Source organism: Schistocerca serialis, chromosome 12 (assembly GCF_023864345.2).
Source record: "Schistocerca serialis cubense isolate TAMUIC-IGC-003099 chromosome 12, iqSchSeri2.2, whole genome shotgun sequence".
Classification (NCBI taxonomy): domain Eukaryota; kingdom Metazoa; phylum Arthropoda; class Insecta; order Orthoptera; family Acrididae; genus Schistocerca; species Schistocerca serialis.
Genome location: NC_064649.1, coordinates 39,918,245 through 39,938,295, shown reverse-complemented (window position 1 = coordinate 39,938,295; position 20,051 = coordinate 39,918,245). Strand labels below are relative to the sequence as shown.

General features: G+C 43.5%; 1 protein-coding gene across 3 annotated transcripts in view; it reads left to right on the top strand.

Annotated features, from left to right (window-relative positions):
• Nucleotides 1–20,051, top strand: part of LOC126428138 (uncharacterized) — a 125,372-nt gene that overhangs the window by 16,148 nt on the left and 89,173 nt on the right. For all 3 annotated transcript variants that reach the window (XM_050090041.1, XM_050090040.1, XM_050090039.1), the window contains exon 3: nucleotides 4,881–5,072. In XM_050090041.1, coding sequence (XP_049945998.1) covers nucleotides 4,881–5,072 — 192 coding nt within the window. The remainder of the gene's footprint in view (nucleotides 1–4,880; nucleotides 5,073–20,051) is intronic.

The window sequence follows — 20,051 nt, the reverse complement described above, 5'->3', positions numbered from 1 at the left end:
TTACCAACCATCTTTGTAAGCTGTTGGAACTTATGTTGTGTCGACGGTTGTGTTGGGTCCTGGAGTCACGTGGCATATTGGCTCCACCTACTGCCAACAGCTGGTTGCCATCTTTTTTGATTTACGAAAAGCATATGACACCACCTGGTGACATACTATAATTGCCACATTATACGAGTGGGGTCTCCAAGGCCCACTCCTGATTTTTATCAAGTTTCCTTTCACTTTGTACTTTCTGTGTCGAAGTTGGTGCCTCCCATAGTTCCCCCCATATCCAGGAGAATGGGGTCCCGCAGAGCTCCGTATTGAATGTCTCTCTATTTTAGTGGCCATTAATGGTCTAGCAGCAGCTGTAGGGCCGTCCGTCTCACCTTCTCTGTACGCAGACAACTTCTGCATTTTGTATTGCCCCTCCAGTTCTGGTGTTGGTGAGCAAAGTCGTGTGTTATGCACTTCTGTCGGTGTCATACCGTTCATCCATTGGACTGGTTTTTGACACCCAATTGACTTGCCTTCCTCATCTTCGTCAGCTTAAGTGGAAGTGCTGGCAGCACCTCAATGCCTTCCGCTGCCTGAGCAACACCAACTGGGGTGCAGATCACTCTACTCTGCTGCAGCTCTACAGAGCCCTTGTTGAATCCCACCTTGACTATGGGAGTCCGGTTTATGGTTAGGCGGCGCCCTTGGCATTGCGTTTACTCGACATAGTGCACCACTTTGCTGTTCCCCTAGCGACAGGAGCTTTTGGGACAAGTCCAGTGGCCAATGTCCTTGTGGAGGCCAGAGTCCCTCCATTGCACGTTAGGTGTGCCCAACTGCTGGCCAGTTACGTTGCACAAGTTCTTAGTTCTCCTGCGTATCTGAATCACCATCACTATCTCTTTTTCCTACCCACAGTGGTTCATCTCCTGCATCAGCGGCCCAGGTCAGGTCTTCCAATTGCAGTTCGTGTCCGATCCCTTCTTTCCGAACTGGAATCCTTGCCTTTACCAGCTATACTTGAGATCCATTCACGTACACCTCCACGGTGAACACTTAGGTCGCAGCTTCGCCTGGACCTTTCACGTGGCCATAAGGACTCGATTAACCCTGTGGCTCTCTACTGCCACTTAATCTCGATTCTTGAAATGTACAGGGGCCACGAAGTGGTTTATACTGACGGCTCAATGACTGATGCTCATGTCAGCTTTGCATATGTCCACGGAGGATATATTGAGCAGCATTCCTTGCCTGATGGCTTCAGTGTTTTCACTGCCGAGCTGGTGGCTATATCACGTGCTCTTGAGCACATCCGTTCATGTACAGAGGAGTAGTTTCTTCTGTGTACTGACTCCTTGAGCAGCCTACACGCTATTGGCCAGTGCTACCCTCATCATCCTTTGGTAGTTACCATCCAGGAGTCCATCTATGCCCTGGAACGGTCCGGTCCGGTCATTCCGCGGTGTTCGTCTGGGCTCCAGGTCACATCAGAATCCTAGGCAACAAACTTGCCGACAGGCTGGCCAAACAGGCTACATGGCAACCGCTTATGGAGATCAGCTTCTCTGCAACTGACCTGCGTTCAGTACTACGGCACAAGGTTTTGTGGCTTTGGGAGACAAAATGGCATAACCTCAGCACACACAACAAACTGTGTGCCATTAAGGAGATTAAGACTGTGTGGTGGTCCTCCATGCGGTCCTCTTGAAGGGACTCTGGTCCTGTGCCGGCTCTGCATTGGCAACGCTTGGGTGACACGTGGCTGCATCCTGCGCCGTGATGATCCATCTCAGTTTCGGTGTGGCGCCCGGCCGACAGTGATCCATATCTTGGTGCGCTGTCCTTCTTTGGCTGCCCTGCAACGGACTCGTTGCTGTTGATTTTAGCTGACAACACTTCATCGGCTAATTTAGTTTTACGTTTAATATGTGACGGTGGATTTTATCATTCTATATAAGTTTTAGCGCATTTCATTTGTCCCTTTGTGTTCTCCACTCTAATGCTTTTAGGGTGGGTGTGTTAAAGTGTCACAGAGGGGCTAGATTGTCCTTTTTATTCTCGTGGTCGGTCAGCCACAGTCATCTGCTCTCTTATTTTTACCCCTTCTACCTGTTTCTTGCTTCTCTCTGTTGTTTTCTTTTCCGGTTTTGTCCATAGTAGTGCTGGTTGTCCTGTCGTTCTTTTGGTTCTTCCATTCTCCTGTTATTGTGCTGTACGTCTCCATTCTTTTCTTCTTTCCATTGTGTAATTATTTTACTGGGAACGAGGGTCCAATGACCTCGCAGTTGGTCTCTCCCCCTCCTCTTTTAACAAACAAACCAGCCAACCAATCTTCACCCCCTTAAAACTTTGACATTGTAGATTTCACGATGGTGAAATTTATCCATACATTCATGGTCCAGGTACCATTCACCCTTTTGGAAATCAGGGTGTTTCCAGGTTTTTAATATTGTGAGGATTCCTTTTAAAACATGTTGATTTTGAGACCAGGTTAAGGTTATTAGAAGTTTCAATTAATCTTTGACCATTTTTGTTGATCAGTTAATGTGCAGGCCATTTTCCAGTGCTACCTCTGTATCTTCAACCTTGCCCCACTTGAGCATTGATCCCGCCAAGGATAATTTCTATATTTGATGGAGGAATGTTGATTAAGACTCGATCCAGGGCATCCCAAAATTTCTCTGTTTCTTCTGTGTTCTTCAGAGTATTATTTTTCTGATTGGTGGGAGCATGTGCATTGGTAATTGTGTAAGTCGTATTTGCATATTTCAGATTTAGAGTTGCAAGTCTGGGACACTGAGATGTGAATTCTGTGATAGTCGATAATTTTGAGATCTGTAAGAAATCCATCGCCAAATTGTGGACAATTTTTCATGACTCTTTTTCCAGGGATTCCTTTATAAAGTTGGTATCCCTGTGATTCCATAGGGTCTTGATCACTGTTTCTGATTTCTTGGAGAGCCATGATTACAATTTTGTGTTTCTACATTATATCAGTGACAATTTTTAATTTTCCAGCTTGGCACAAGGAGTTAACATTGTGTGTCGAGAAGAATGAGATTTGTTTAAGTTTAATCCTTTGATATTTTTCGGTTTGTACTGACTGTTGAGTTTCTAGACACTCTGATCCATCATTATCTTCTGAATGGCAGCCAACCGAATCCGAATGCTGTCTTCCAGCAATCTATGGTTGCAGTTGGTGGAATTATTCTTCGAAAGACTGTTCATGGTCGACTGTCTAAGGTTCCATCTTGGTGTGAAGATAAATCCTTGAATTAAAATCTGAATGTTATTCAGAAAGGTGATGATGAAGGATGAAAGATGACAGCATGAAATTTTGAAGACAGAAAAAAAATAGAATGGGTCCGACACTTTGAGAGTTGAAGAAATTGGCCTAAGAAAGACAAGGGCCATTAAAGGATTTGAAAATGAAAGACACACTAGGCTTCCATAGTTATGCCCTTGGGGTCAGAAAAGAACAAGGATTGACCAAGAGAGGTCAGATAGGATAGATGAAAGTGAGGAGTGTGGCACAAGTAAGTGGAAGCAATGCCAGACCCAGCTTGGGGACCCGTGCTTGCCACACACGTCACGGAAGATGCTTACTTCTGAGCACAACCTAATAATAATAATAATAATGATGATGATGATGATGATGATGATGATGATGAATTGTTAACGTATGGGCTGCCAGACAACCACGTAAAATGTCTATTTGATGAGAGATATTCTCAGGCATCACATTTCTTTCATCTTCTCTCTCTGCACTTTCTTCTGTCCATTTCATTCCTATTTCAAATTTCTTGACCTTTACATTTGAGTACCTTGTGGTTAAATGTATGTTTGTCTTATATGTCTTGAGTGTGCCATATCAGCATCCTTCAGGTCTATTGTGATGTCTGTAAATCAGTTCATGTTCCTGATGATTTCTGTGTACTTAAAGCTCTGGTTTGTTGTCAAGTGTTTGCCATTCTCTTGATATGCCCATAAAATTTCAGTTAATCATTCTTCATGGTGATGTGTGTGATGCCAAACGTCTGTTCAATCTCTTGCCTACTCCACAATCTGTGATATTCAGTATTTTCTAGGCACCTTTCCGGTCCATGGCCAATGTTTCTGTGACAAGGATGATTTACTGTGTTTCCAGTCTTCCAGAATGGGCTAATCATCTCTAGATTTCACTGTTTGTGAGCTTCTTTGTCTGTTCCTTTCATCATGATCTTTTTTGGTGCATATTTTTTATTTGTCACTTTTGCCAGTTTTGTTAGACATTTTCAGCCTTCCCTTTCAGGCTCTAGATTTGCTTTAACGCAGTTTAGTGTTACTTGGGAATATTACCAGAGCATCAGTGAATGCGAGACAGCCTGTATCCTTTCATTCCGTTTTCCTTCCTATACTGGTTAATAAAGTTCCTGTATCATCAGCTTTTTCCATTCCCTGACTGCTTTGCATAATAGAATATTGAACAATAGTCCAGAAATAATGTTGCCTTGTCTCACCCTTGTTCTAATCTCAAAGGACTCTGATAACTCTCCCGTGATTTTAATTTTGGATTTGGTGTTTCTTAGTGTGTGTGTTTGATAATGTTCACTGTCTTCTTGTTGAGGCACCTTTCTTTCAGTTCTTGGATCAGAGGCGATCTATCTATAGAGTTCATGCCTTAATGAAATCTACAAAGGTGCGCATGGTCTCTGCTTTTCATCACTTGATATTATTATATACATTACATATACTATGTGTGTTGTAATGTTAATTTACTGAGGGTACCTTGTTAGGTGGAAGGGATGGCTTGATGGCCATAATCTTGTCATGTGAAATAAGTGTGTAAATGAATAAAGTGTGATTTCATGTGACACTTCCTTGTTGTACATTTCATTTAAGTAGACATTGGTTAATTTCAGATGCGGATGATAGCCCAGCACAGCTGTCCCTGGAGTTCAGGGTGTTCCTCGTGAATGCCCAGACAGGCAGCCATACACGCGAGAGCCGTACGCTGCACTATTGGTTCGCAGAGGAGCTGCCAGCGACGGAGCGTCCGTCTGTGGCTCAGCTGTTCTTCAGGGAGCTGGTCAGCCCACAAGAATTCCCCAGGGGTAGCTATTCTGTTTAATAGTCTGAAAAAGTTCGGTGTTGCAGGCATTTTTATTGGGATGGAGTCCATAGGCACACTGATGTTTCCAGTAGTGCCATTCTACTTTGACCGATGCCCTAATTGGGAGTTAGGTTGTGACATATCAATACCATGATGGGATCCTCCTCACAGTTTCCTGTTTTCTAAGATCTTATTATAGTAGCAGTTCTGTTTGCAGTCATACTGATGTTGCTTAACTTTAAACATTGCCACCAGCAAATCATGTGTAAAGATGGGATTCATGTGAACCTATTTGCCAAGTATCTTGTTATCCTTCGGTATCAGTTATTGATACTATGAATTTCCTATTCTTGGATAATACTTTAATTTTTGAGTGTTACCTCCACAGTTTGTACACATCCACCTGTGTAAAATTGCCCTGTTCTAAATAACTTGCATAAAAAGATAATGTCGTTCACATACCACAACCTAAGCCATCGTATTGATTTCAACAAAATTTGGCAGACATATCATTTGTTATATGAAAAAAGTTGTGATGTAAGTACAACCTGGCTCCCATGTGGGTGGGGTGAAAGAGGATTGACAGTGCCTGTCTTCTAGGTTGCCCTGCATGCCTGGCAGTTGTCAGAATGCATTCCAATAGGTATATGTGCAGATGGGCACAGCTGAGCAGAGACAGGGTGGAGGAAGAGAGGGGGAGGAGGAGATGGACAGGGAGGCGGACGGAGAGAGAGGGGTAGAGGAGAAGGCAGGCAGAGAGAGGGACCGGGAGGAGATGGATGAAGAGGGTTGGGGGGGAGGGCAGGAATGGACAAGCAAAGAGAGGGGAAAGGTGGAAAAGAGCAGTGAGAGGAAAGGAAGTGGGATATGGAGAGTGAGAGGTGGGGGAGGAAGGTAGTAAGAGAAGAGAGAGGGTGGGGAGGTGTAGGAGGCAGATGGAGAGGGGTGCAGGTGGCTAGAAAAAGAAGGTGGGATAACCTGGACAGAGAAGGGGGAGGAGGAGATGGAAAGAGAAAGCAAGGTGGAGAAGATGTGTACGATAAATGTGTCATATGCTTATGTGGGCAAAGTTGTGGGTAAAAGGCCAGTAATATATAATGGAAAAGCTGGAATGAAATAACAATAGGAAAAGATAGATTCCTGCTCACAACTTAGCAGAGATGTTGAATGGCAGACAGGCACATTGAAAAATAGGGGTGTATAATAGTAAGTTATCACTCGTATTCCAACGACATAAACAAAAGTAAGCTCACACACGTAGTCACCGAGGTCGGAGACTGCATTGCAGGTGAGCAGGTAACCTTGCTGAGATGGGAAGTTGGACTACAGAAGAGGGGTGGGGCAGGAAACAAGAGGGATAGGGGGTAGGGGTGAGAAGGAAGATGATAGTGCGACTGTGGGAGAGTTCAGGGGACAGTTCAGGTCTGCTAGTTGCAGCAGTGTGAAGCTGTGCTGTGGGGCATAAGGAGAAAGGAGAGAATCAGAGGAGGAGAAAGGTGTGCTTAGGTGGGGGGGGGGGGGGGGGGAGGAGGACAGAACATGTGTGAGGCTAGAGTGGGAACAGGGAGGGGATAGGCAGGTGGAGGAAAGTTGAAGCCAGGGGCACTACAGGAAAGATGGTATGTTACAGGGAGAATTGACACTTTCACATTTCAGAAAAGCTACTGTTGTGAAACAGTTGTCGAAGTTGAACAGATCCTATCGGGCGGCGTGCTCGGCAGCTGGGTGGTTCAGTTGTCTCTCGGCCATGGTCTGTCAGTGGTCATTCGTGCTGACAGACAGCTTGTTATTGCTCGTGGCCATGTTGAATGCCATACAGTGTTTGCAGCTAATTTGGTAGACGACATAGCTGCTTTCACAAGTAGCCCTACCTGTGATGGAAATAACAGAAAGAGAGTAATTGGTAGTTGGAGGATGCATGGAATAGGTCTTTCATCTAGGTAAATTGCAAGGATATGAGCCATGGACAAGGGGTTGGGAGCGTGGACGGAATAGGGTAAGCCAAGGACATTGCCTAGATTAGTTGGACAGTGGAACATCATTGTAGGAGGAATGAGGAGGGTAGTGCAGAGGATATTTCTTATTTCAGGGTACAAGAGAAGGTATTGAAAGCCTGGCAGAGAATGTGATACAGTTGCTAGAGTCCAGAGTGGCACTGAATCATGACGAGTTCCCATTTGTGACTGGACGTGGAGTATGTGGGGGACAAAAGGTGACTGAAGAGACAAGGCAGATCTGATTCTAGACAAGATGCGAAGGATTATTTCGGTCTGCATGGGGTCCAGTGAAACAATCAGCATATTTGGAGGAGAGGACTGCTCCTCACGACAGATGCTAGGTTGTATGGGAGGGATTTCTTGATGTGGAATTCTTGGTAAGTTTGATGTGATGTGGGTAGAGGTACTGATGTAGCCACCCTTGAGATGGAGATCAGCATGGAAGAAGGTGGCTTGATGGGATGAGGAGGACCAGTTGAAGTGAATGGAGGAGGAGGTGTTGAGGTTCTGGAGGATGTGGATAGGGTGTCCTCGCCCTCAGTCCAGATCATGAAGATGTCAGCAGTGAATGTGAACCAGTTGAGAGGTTTGGGATTCTGTGTGGTTCACCCCTGAATAGGTTAGCATAGAATGGTACTGTGAGGGTGCCAATTGCTATATCATGGATTAATTTGCAGGAGATGCCTTCAAGGGAGAAGTAGTTGTGGGTAAATATATAGTTCATTATGGTGACAAGGAAGGAGGTTATAGGTTGGAGTCACTTGGGCTGCGGGAAAAGTATTGTTCAATAGCAGCAATGCCATGGGCATTAGCATAGAGTGAACTTGTGTCAGCAGTGATGAATAGGGCCAGGCAATAAAGGAACAGGAACTATGGGAAATGGGAGTGGTGTATTTGTCAGAGTAGACAAGAAACCTAAATCCATTGATACAGAAATTGAAGCTGCATATGTGTTTGGGCAAGGCTCAGTATCGGGTGTGGGCATAAAACGATAATTGGATCCTTCTATCACCCACCAGACCCATCTCTTGCTCTAACTGAAAACTTTAGAGAGAACCTCAGTTCACTTGTATCTAAGTTCCCCAGTCATACTGTAATCATTGGTGGAGACTTAAATAATCAAACAATTGGGAAAATTACAGCTTTTGTTATTGGTGGGCTTGAGAAGATATCCTCTGAAAACTACCTAGAACAGATTGTTTGGAACCCCCACTCAGGATGGTTATATATTGGATCTAATGGCAACAAATAGCCGTAACCTCTTTGAGGATACGCACATCAAAACTTGTCAGTCACCATGATGCGGTTGTGGCAACAATGGTTACCAAAGTACAAAGGACAACTAAAACAAGCAGAAAGATATGTATGTCCAGTAAACTAGATAAAAAATCAGTAGTGTCATATCTCAGTGAGGAATTTGAACCTTCCGGCACAGGGCAGAGTATGTAGAGGAACTATGGCTCAGGTTTAAAATAATTATTGGCTCACTGGACTGATATGTATGCTGTAGAAAGTTCATGATAGATGGGAACCTCTGTGGTATATAATCACTGTAAAGAAACAGAGATTACTGCAGATAGCATAGGGCTGCAGGTAGAGAGATGCTGAATGAAACATATTTGGCTGTGAAGAGAGCAATGTGTGTTGGCTTCAATGACTACATTAGCCGAATATTTGCAAATGATCTTTCACAGAACCCAAAGAAAATCTAGTCATAAGTAAAGGATGTTAGTGGCACTATAGTTAGTGCGCAGTCCCTAGCGAACGAGACAGGGACTGAAATTGAAGGTAGCAAAGCAAAAGCTGAAATGCTTAACTCAGTTGTCAAATGTTCCTTTACTAAGGAAAATCCAGGATAATTGCCCCAATTTAATCCTCGTACCACTGGAAAGCTGAGTGAAATAAGTATTAGTGTCAGTAGTGTTGAGAAACAGCAGAAATTGTTAAAATTTAACAAAGCCCCGGGGCCCAGTGGAAGCCCTAACAGGTTCTATACTGAATTTTTGGCTGAGTTAGCCCCTCTTCTAACTATGATCTGTCATAAATCCCTTGAACAAAAGACCATCCCCAGTTCTTGGGGGAAAAAGTGCAGGTCACACCTGTATACAAGAAGGGTAGTAGAAGTGATCCACAAAACTACCATCCAATATCGTTGACATGGGTTTGTTGTAGAATCTTAGAACATATTATGAGCTCAAACATAATGAGTTATCGTATCGTGAACAGAATTATGAAAATTCCTAACTCCCATATTCCGAAAACATTGGTCATTTGAAACCCAACTCGCACATTTCACACTCAGTATGCTGAAAGCTTTAGACCAAGGCAGTCAGGTAGATGCAGTATTTCTTGATTTTTTTTTTTAAAAAAAAACATTTGACTCAGTACCAAACCTACTACACTCACTGTCAAAAGTACGATCATATGGGTTATCAAGTGAAATTTGTGACCAGGTTGTGGGCTTTCTGGTAGGGAGGATGCAGCATGTTATCTTGGATGGAGAATCATCAGATATAGAAGCAACTTTGGATGGGTGCCAAGGAAGTGTGTTGGGACCCTTGCTGTTCGTGTTATATTGTATGTTAATGACCTTGCAGACAACATTAATAAGTAGCCTCAGACTTTTTGCTGATGATGGTGTTACCTATAATGAAGTACTGCCTGAAATAAGCTGCATAAATATTCAGTCAGATCTTGATAAGACCTTAAAGTGATGCAAAGATTGGTAGTTTGCTTTTAAATGTTCAAAAATGTAAAACTGCGCACTTTACAAAACGAAAAAACATAGTATCCTATGACTATAATATCAGTGATTTGTCGGAATCGGCCAACTCGTACAAATACCTGTGAGTAACTCTTTGTAGGGGGGTATGAAATGGAATGATCACATAGGCTCAGTAGTTGTGGGAAAAGCAGGTGGTAGATTTTGGTGTATTGGTAGAATACTGGGGAAGTGCAATCAGCCTACTAAGGAGATTGCTTGCAAATCACTTGTGCAACACATACTAAAATATTGCTAAAGTGTATGGGACTCATACCAAAAAGGACTAACAGGAATGTTGAACACACACACACACACACACACACACACACACACACAGAAGGGCAGCACAAAATGCTTACACATTTGTTTGATCTATGGGAGAGTCACAGAGGGAGGGATTTCAGGACAGAATGGAGATCTTGCTAAACTTCTGCAGGGTGTATACGACCCGGGAAAAACCCGGTAATTTTTTCATCTGGGAGAAAACCGGGAAAAACCTGGGAATTTTTCAGAATTCCAGGAATTTTTCATTGTTTTAGCTTTCAGTTAAATTTTTGTAGTTTTGATTGCAGAATTGATTCTCTAGCAAAGAATGTTATTGTATCCTGTTACTGGAGAATGATAATGTAGCAATAAAATATAAACAAGAGGGAAAAAAATAAAACTTTAGTGGCAAAGGAAATGTGCAATTTACAACAACAAAACACCGAGCACGCACAAGTGTCTGCAAATAGCAAAAATATGTCAACGGCCGTAGGGCGCAGACTAATTCTTCGTAACAATAAACTGCTTGCGATGAGCATGACGTCACAACTGTTCACATTAAGGTTCGTTTGACCAGTTGCCAGCGGTCTGTTGCGCATGCGCATTTGACTTGCTTATAAACAATACCTTCTCCCGCTTCCCGCTACTTGAAGTTTGGCTGTTACCTGTATCGGTAGTAGCAGCAAGGAGCCAGATTCAAACGAGAAAAATTTTTCTCGCGCGCCCTAGCTGCCAGATTCGCACTTGCACAGAGTTGTCTGAGTTGTAGTGGGGAGGGGGCTAGTCTCCACGTGACCCGTGTTTACGTTAAGTGATTTCGCTGCTTCTCTTCGTGTACAACTCCCACGTCAAATGAAAACAAAACAGATTTCTGTGGCCAGGAGCTATTAAGTGAATTAAAATACATTCATATAATTACGGAGGACAAAAATATATTATTAATTTCAGTTTTCCTATTTTATTTTATTTCCAAGTTAGTAGCAGTCGAGCATTAATCGCCTTGCACAACAATGAAGTTATTTTTGCAAGTTTGCTAAAGAAGTTTGGCTTTATTAATCTTTCCACTGAGGCAATCATGTTATTTGAAACTAAGTGTTTAATTCTACAGTATTGGCTAGTTCCAACTGTTCGCTGAATTTCAAGTGCACGTTATCATCGTCTGCCATGTATGGCATTATGCCATAATAAAGAACCAAAAATGAGATCGTAGAGTACTGGTACTCCAAGAAAATTTACATCCCAAAAACCACACTGAAAAGCTTAATATCAGATGGGGCCTACTTCATTGTGAATCTGGAAAAAGCCAATTTTCGCTTCAAGCCGAATTATGTATTTTAGTATGGTTTACGAAATTCCGATGCTCTTTGGAGTATCCTCTGATGCCCTGTTTCTTTTATTGTGTAATGTAAGCTCTCTTAGTGCTTTATACACATGAACATGCGGGCCTCTTAAACCACTGTAGTTGCAGAAGCACAATAATGCCTGTTTTCTGGCAACTGGTAAATCGAACCTATTTCTAACAGTCTCCAGATAGTATTGTGAACGGTAGTTAGAAAAGCTTTACTTTCAAAGTAAATTTCTTTTTACTCAAGATGAATTATGTTACGTGTGAGAAAGTGGGATGGATTTCTAAATCACAGAGCGTTCAAAACTGAACGTTTTGAGGACCGGCCACTTACAAGAATTTCGAGCCGAGACATTTATGTCATAACTTTAAATTTACTGGCACATTTGTGTGATGTATCTTAAAGTATAACACATACAAAAAAGATTAATATTAGATGTGAAAGCTTAGCTTCTGTTGTAGTGTGTTAGAGACACAATATTATATGTGAAAGCTTAGCTTTTCTTGTAGATATACGGTACTGTGTACATTAATGTAAACAGTTAACTTTTCCTCTTGTGTGTTCGCATGTAACCAGTGATCTTGCTATTGGCTGACTATAACACGTGTCGTATGCTCTGAATAGCTGCTGTCATCGGCTGGTAAGATCTCGTGGCTTGAGATATGACTCGCTTACAAAAGGACATCGCAACCTCTGTTTCAATGCTCCGTCAACTAACGCGCTGTGCTTGGTGCAATTAGAATTTATAATTTTGTAATACAAAAATATGCAGCGTATATGTTGCTGCAAATCAAAGGTCTTTCCAAAACTTTTCTCCTTTTTTATTAAAAATCTCTCCTAAACTTGTATAAAATGTTAACCATTCAAAGGATTGATAAGTTTTACAGTTCCGAGGGAAAATCTACTGTCACTTAGCACAGAAAAAGTGTATTTCCGCCTGGGAAAAAGCATATTTTTTAAAAGGGATCTCCGGGAATAATCCGGGAATTTTTTTTCCTTGTCCCCGTATACACCCTGTTCTGGAATGGGATCACTTTTTCAGGGCTTGTTGGTGGATGCATCTTTTCTTTCTTTCTTTCTTTTCTTTCTTTCTTTCTTTCTTTCCTTTTTAAATACATCATGTTGTTGTTGTGGTCTTCAGTCCTGAGACTGGTTTGATGCAGCTCTCCATGCTACTCTATCCTGTGCAAGCTTCTTCATCTCCCAGTACCTACTGCAACCTACATCCTTCTGAATCTGCTTAGTGTATTGATCTCTTGGTCTCCCTCTACGATTTTTACCCTCCACGCTTCCCTCCAATGCTAAATTTGTGATCCCTTGATGCCTCAAAACATGTCCTACCAACCGATCCCTTCTTCTAGTCAAGTTGTGCCACAAACTTCTCTTCTCCCCAATCCTATTCAATACCTCCTCATTAGTTACGTGATCTACCCACCTTATCTTCAGCATTCTTCTGTAGCACCACATTTTGAAAGCTTCTATTCTCTTCTTGTCCAAACTGGTTATCGTCCATGTTTCACTTCCATACATGGCTACACTCCATACAAATACTTTCAGAAACGACTTACTGACACTTAAATCTATACTCAATGTTAACAAATTTCTCTTCTTCAGAAACAATTTCCTTGCCATTGCCAGTCTACATTTTATATCCTCTCTACTTCGACCATCATCAGTTATTTTACTCCCTAAATAGCAAAACTCCTTTACTACTTTAAGTGTCCCATTTCCTAATCTAATCCCCTCAGCATCACCCGATTTAATTTGACTACATTCCATTATCCTTGTTTTGCTTTTGTTGATGTTCATCTTATATCCTCCTTTCAAGACACTGTCCATTCCGTTCAACTGCTCTTCCAAGTCCTTTGCTGTCTCTGACAGAATTACAATGTCATCGGCGAACCTCAAAGTTTTTACTTCTTCTCCATGAATTTTAATACCTACTCCGAATTATTCTTTTGTTTCCTTCACTGCTTGCTCAATGTACAGATTGAATAACATCGGGGAGAGGCTACAACCCTGTCTCACTCCTTTCCCAACCACTGCTTCCCTTTCATGTCCCTCGATCTTATAACTGCCATCTGGTTTCTGTACAAATTGTAAATAGCCTTTCGCTCCCTGTATTTTACCCCTGCCACCTTCAGAATTTGAAAGAGAGTATTCCAGTTAACGTTGTCAAAAGCTTTCTCTAAGTCTACAAATGCTAGAAACGTAGGTTTGCCTTTTCTTAATCTTTCTTCTAAGATAAGTCGTAAGGTTAGTATTGCCTCACGTGTTCCAACATTTCTACGGAATCCAAACTGATCCTCCCCGAGGTCCGCTTCTACCAGTTTTTCCATTCGTCTGTAAAGAATTCGCGTTAGTATTTTGCAGCTGTGACTTATTAAACAGATAGTTTGGTAATTTTCACATCTGTCAACACCTGCTTTCTTTGTGATTGGAATTATTATATTCTTCTTGAAGTCTGTGGGTATTTCGCCTGTCTCATACATCTTGCTCACCAGATGGTAGAGTTTTGTCATGACTGGCTCTCCCAAGGCCATCAGTAGTTCTAATGGAATGTTGTCTACTCCCGGGGCCTTGTTTCGACTCAGGTCTTTCAGTGCTCTGTCAAACTCTCCACGCAGTGAATATAGTGATGAATTTGCCCTGGATATGGAACATGTCAAAATTGTGATTATACTGGACTGCAAATTGCTGTACGTGATGGGATAAGCAGTCTGAGTGATGGCAGTAAGGAAGAGGCTGGGGCGGAGCGGAAGAGGGATAGCAGGCTAGGTGTGGGGGATAATAAAGTGCTGCTTGTGGGAGCTACAGGTATGAGGTGAGGAGAGGGTATGGCAGCTATGTGCAGTCAGGGGATTAGATTTTGGGGAGGGGGGGGGCGGTTATGTAGCAGAAAAGGAGAGAAATAAAAAGGCTGTAGGTGTGTTGATGTAATAGAAGGCTGTTAAATGTTGGAGTGGGAACAGGGAAGGGGGATAGGTGGGTGAAGGACAGCGACTAACAAAGGTTGAGGCCAGATGGGTTACAGGGACATAGGATGTCCCTAATTAACCATCCAGAATCCAAAAACCCCACAGCTGGTCCAGATTTGTAGATGACATCATCATGATGTGGATTGAGTGTGAGGGCACCCTGCCCACATTCCTCTAGCACTTCAGCATCTTATGCCCCATTTGCTTCACCTGGTCCTCCACAACCCAATGAGCCACCTTGCTCAATGTTGACCACCACCACAAAGATGGCTACATTAGTACCTTTCTCCATATCAAACCTACCAAAAACCAGCAATACGTCCACTTCGACAAGTTGCCACCCATTCCATGCCATACCAAGGAGACCCTTCCATAGGGCCTAGACACCCAGGGCCGTTGCATCTACAATGATGAGTAGGCCTTGTCCTAATATGCCAAGGGTCTCACTGAAACCTTCACAGCACAAAGTTACATACCCCTCCCCCCGACTCAGTACCACCCAGGACTGGAACAACTGAAGGACATTCTGTGCTAGGTTTTCGACTATGTCTCACCATGACCTGAAAAGACGAGTATACTACTCCACCGTTTTTCCCACCCCTCCCACAGTGGTATATTGCCATCCACTGAATCTACACAATATTCTCCTCATCCTTACACAAACCCTGCTCCCTTTCCCTTGCCTCATGGCTCATATCCCTGTGATAGACCTAGACGCAAGACCTGTCCCATACATCCCGCCGCCGCCACCGCCACCACCACCACCACCACCACCACCACCACCACCACTTACTCCAGTCAAGTTACAAGCATCAAAGGCAGGACTACCTGTGAAACCAGTTACATGATCTACAAGCCAAGCTGCAACCACTATGCTGCCTTCTGCATAGGCATCACCCCGGAGGCCCCACAACTCTTCTGTCAGTATGTGCTTGGCTACCCCAACCTTTGCAGCATTACTTGCTTTCTCTACTGCAAGCTTCCATTACCCACTTTACCCTTCTGCCCCTCCATCGGATGGGTTTCTTGGTGCATACCCTGCTTGGATGTGGTTTATATTTGAGACTCGAGTTTCCACTTCCAGTGTTTTCTACAACTTTTGATTAAATAAACACATGGTCCCCATTGTTGGGTTTCACCTACCCACCAATTTTCAAAATTCTCCAGAAGTGAGGGAAAGGTCATCCACTGTTGCGTATGCTCCACCTTTGTGCCTTTCCATCTTCTCACACAGCGACCGCACTCCCCATGTATGCCAAATGTGACTGGGGTATGGGGATTCCGAGCAACAAATTACTGACCAGGCAGCTGTTGCTGAGGCTGGGTGGCACCCATGGGGAGAGCTCCCATTCGGAGTGGTTGGTATCGTGACAGATAAGTCGCAAATGAAGTAGATGAAGGCCCCCGGCAGTCTTCTCTGAAAGGACAGTTCTCTTTAATTCAAAGTGATATGACCCTAAAATGTTTGTTTCCATGGCTACACCATAGGAGGAACATAAGGCTAAGCAGCAAGCAAAAAATACTCCACCCAATACTTAGTTCGCACAAGGACTGATGGAGATTTCTTCTTCAGTCACAGGTACTCGCTTGTAACACGCTGGGTGGCATACCGGTGACTGTCATTGCCCAGTAGTCTTAATACAGTTCACGGCATCATTTTCCACCAGGACCTGCCCTTACAGTCCTATGATGAGCGTTGTGCCAGCTTGGAGTGACAGGTGTACACTTCGCCCATTATGTACATAGGGGGTCTAAGGACTAGGGTGATTAATTGCCAGAAAAGGTCGAGGTGATAGTATACCGACACAATGTGAAACCATACGTGTGTCCACCCCCCACCCCATGCAGAGCTTCAGGTGTTTGAAATGTGGGCACGTCTTCATATTGCAATGCTGGCCCTATCTGTAGAGATTGTGGATGAGTGCTGAATGCAAACACTCCTTGTGCCCCTCCCCTCACCTCTGTGAAAGTATCATTCTCCCTCCTCACCAGATTGCAGTGTTTTCCAGAGAAAAGAAGATGCAAGAATAAGAGACTCACTTGACCAGCCTCTCTATGGTTGGGGTCTCCCCTCTTACTACTTCCCCTAGACCTGCTTTGGGGTCGATGGCCTCCCACCCACTAGGGACACTCGTCCCTGCCTCCCAGCTGGAGACGAATAACCTTCCTCTGGCTTCTCTTGCCAGGAAGTGGTTCCTCGGGACACTTCCTTCCAAGGTTTCTGCCTATCCACAACCGGGCACCAGCCAGTGGCTGAATGAGCCACAGGCTGCTGGTCGCAGGGCTTCGCAGTCATCACCTTTACCTAAAACTGATTCAGAGAAGCCCCCACCATTATCAAACTCTTCTAAGGAGAGGAAAGGCAAGAAAAAGTCCTCCAAGAAGGACATTTCAGTGGCCATTCATGCCACCAGATCCCAACTGTTCCACTCCTTTGGCCGATGTGACCCCTGAGGCCCCATTTTGCATCAGACCATGGAACCCGGAACCCGTGTATATTAATGACTTAAACCGTCAACCAGTGGCAGCATATGACCCTAGGGCATCACGTGCCTCCTTGGTCTCTTCCCCAGTGGAATTGTAGTACTTTTTCCAGCACCTGACTGGGCTACAACATTTATTAAACACTTACGCTTCCTTTTGCATTGCCCTTCAGGATACTTGGTTTCCAGCAATGCAGACTGGCCCTTCGTGGATACCGGGGATTTTGAGATATTAGAAGAGCTGTGCTATCTATGACAGGATGCTGGGAGGAGTTTGCACATACAATCTGGACTCTCTATTTAGTGAACTTGTGCGTATTTGTACACCTTTGGAGGCCACAGCTGTTCAGGTAACAGCATTTCAGGATATTATCACCTGCATCATTTCCCTCACTCCCAATGGGGAAGTGTCTGACAACATACTGTTTGCATAGGTTTCTCAGCCGCGCCCCCCCGCCCTCAACTTGACCTTTGCCTCTTGAGTGCAACTTCCCCCCCCCCCCCCCCCCCCCCCACACACACACACACACACACACACACACACACACACTCTTCAGTGTGGTGCACGGAACTTTCTTGGCCATTGAACTTTCCTTTTGCAGCCCCTGTCTTCTTCCATCCATCCACCTGAGAGTACACAATAACCTGTGTGGTAGTGACTATTTCCCAATCTTCCTGTCCCTCCCTCAGTGTTACTTCCATGGATACCTGCCCAGTGGGCTCTCATCAGTGCTGACTGGGATGCATTCACCTCTGCTATCACCCTTGGCTCCTCACCACATGGAGATATCAATGAGTCAGTCAAGAATAAAACTAGAGCCATTCTTTTAGTAGCTAGTTTAGCAGTTCACTGCTCCAATGGAAGACGGTACTTTGCTGGTTATCATAAATCACAGAAGCCATTAGAGATCTTAGGTGGGCTCTCGACACCATAAGGAGCACCTATCAATGCAGCACCGCATTGTCTTTGAGGCTCTATGTATGTGTCCACCATCTAATAAAATGTCAGAAACGAGAATGCTGGGAATTGTACATTTCAACTGTTGATCCCCATACCTCTCCTTCGCAGGTTTGCGCTAAGATCAGATGTCTCTAAAGATACCAGACACCTGCGGATGTACCTGGTATTACCTTGAATGGCACTGTGTACACTGACCCAGAGGCCATCGCCAAACATTTTGCTCTGCATTATGATCGAGCCTAAGTGTGTGAGAATTATCAAACTGGCTTTGGTGTTCTGAAACAGCAAGTGGAGCAAAAGCAATTATCCTTCACTACATGTCACGTGGAGCCATTTAATGCTCCATTTAGCAAGTGGAAATTCGTCTAGCCCCAGGGCCGGACCAAATGATCAACCATCTACCAGTAGGGTGTCAGCATCATATTCTGCCGGCTTTAACCGCATCTGAAGCGGGGGCAAGCTCCCACCACAGTGATGAGAAAGCATCATTGTCCCAGTGCTAAAACCGGGTAACAACCCTCAAGAGATGGACAGTTATCACCCAATAAGCTTCACCAGTGTTCTCTGTAAGTTGCTTGGCTACATGGTGAGCCAGCAGCTGTGTTGGCTCCTTGAGTCTCAGGGTTTTCTGGCTCCATCACAGGGTGGCTTTTGCCAAGGCTATTCCACTGCTGATCATCTGGTTTACCTGGAGTCTGACATTGAACAGCTTTTGCCTGATGTCAATACCTTAAAGGCTTGTGACACCACACGACGACTTCACATCCTTGCTACGTTACACGAGTGGAGTCCACTCCAGATTTTTATCCAGAACTTCCTATCGCATTTTACATTCGAGGTTCTGTAGGACCAAATTGAGAAGCAAATCTCCAAAGTCCTGGAATGTGTCAGTACATGACATTACAACATAAAAGTAATAACATATAAAATTAAATGTTTATGAACCCAAAAAAAAGAAGAGCCATAAGTTTATATAAAGACAATAAACAATATCGCACAGAAATCAACTTAATTTTTGAAAGAACTCTCAACAGAATAGACGGAGTGACCCATGAAGAAACTTTTCAGCTCTCATTCGAAATTGCGTGGATTACTGCTAAGATCTTCGAATTCTTGTAGTAGCTTGTTGAAAATGGATATAGTAGTAGTATACTGTAATCTCCAAATACAGGTTGGATTTCTGCCTAGTATTAACTGAGTGAAAGCTACTAATTCTTGGGAATAAGTTGATATTGTTAACAAGAAACGACTGTAAAGAATATGTATTTTAAGAGGCCAATGTCAGAATACCCAGACTAATGAACAGGGGTCAACAAGAGGTTCGCAACCTTACACGACTTACTGTCCGAACCGCCTGTTTCTCAGCCAAAAATATCCTTTGAGAATGGGAAGAGTTATCCCAAAATATAATACCATACATCATAAGCGAATGAAAATAAGCTATGTAGACTACTATTCATGGCAAACTATCACTTACTATAGGTACTGTTCTAATAGTAAATATGGAATCATTTAGTCTTTTAACAAGAACCTGAATGTGGGCTTTCCACGCAGTTTTCTATGTACCTGAACGCACACAAATTTGAACTGTTCACTTTCACTTATATGCCCATTCTGGAAATTAAAACATCAGGTTTTGTAGATGTGTGTTAGAAACTGTAAAAACTGAATCTGTGATTTAGTGTTAGTTTATTTTCTACAAGCCATGAACTTATGTCTTGAACTGCACTATTTGAAACAATGTCAATGTTGCACACTACGCCCTGTGCTACCAAGTTAGTGTCATCAGCAAACAGAAATATTTTACAATCACTTGTAATACTAGATATCATTTATGTAAATAAAGAATAGGACTTGCCCCAGCACTGATCGCTGGGGCAGCCCCCTCCTCCCCCACCATTTGACTATGCCCCCTCAGACTCCACATCACAGCCATTCTCAACACTGTGGATAATGACCTTTTGCTGTCTGCTACTAAAGTAAGAGGCGAACCAACTGTGAGATACTCCCCATATTCCATAATGGTCCAACTTCTGGAGCAGTATTTTATGATCAATACCATGACATGCCTTAGTTAAATCAAAAAAGATGTCAAGCGTTCAAAACCTTTTGTTTAATCCATCCAGTGCGTGAAAGAGGGAAGAGAATATGGCGTTTTCAGCTGTAAAAGCACTTCTAAAACTGAAC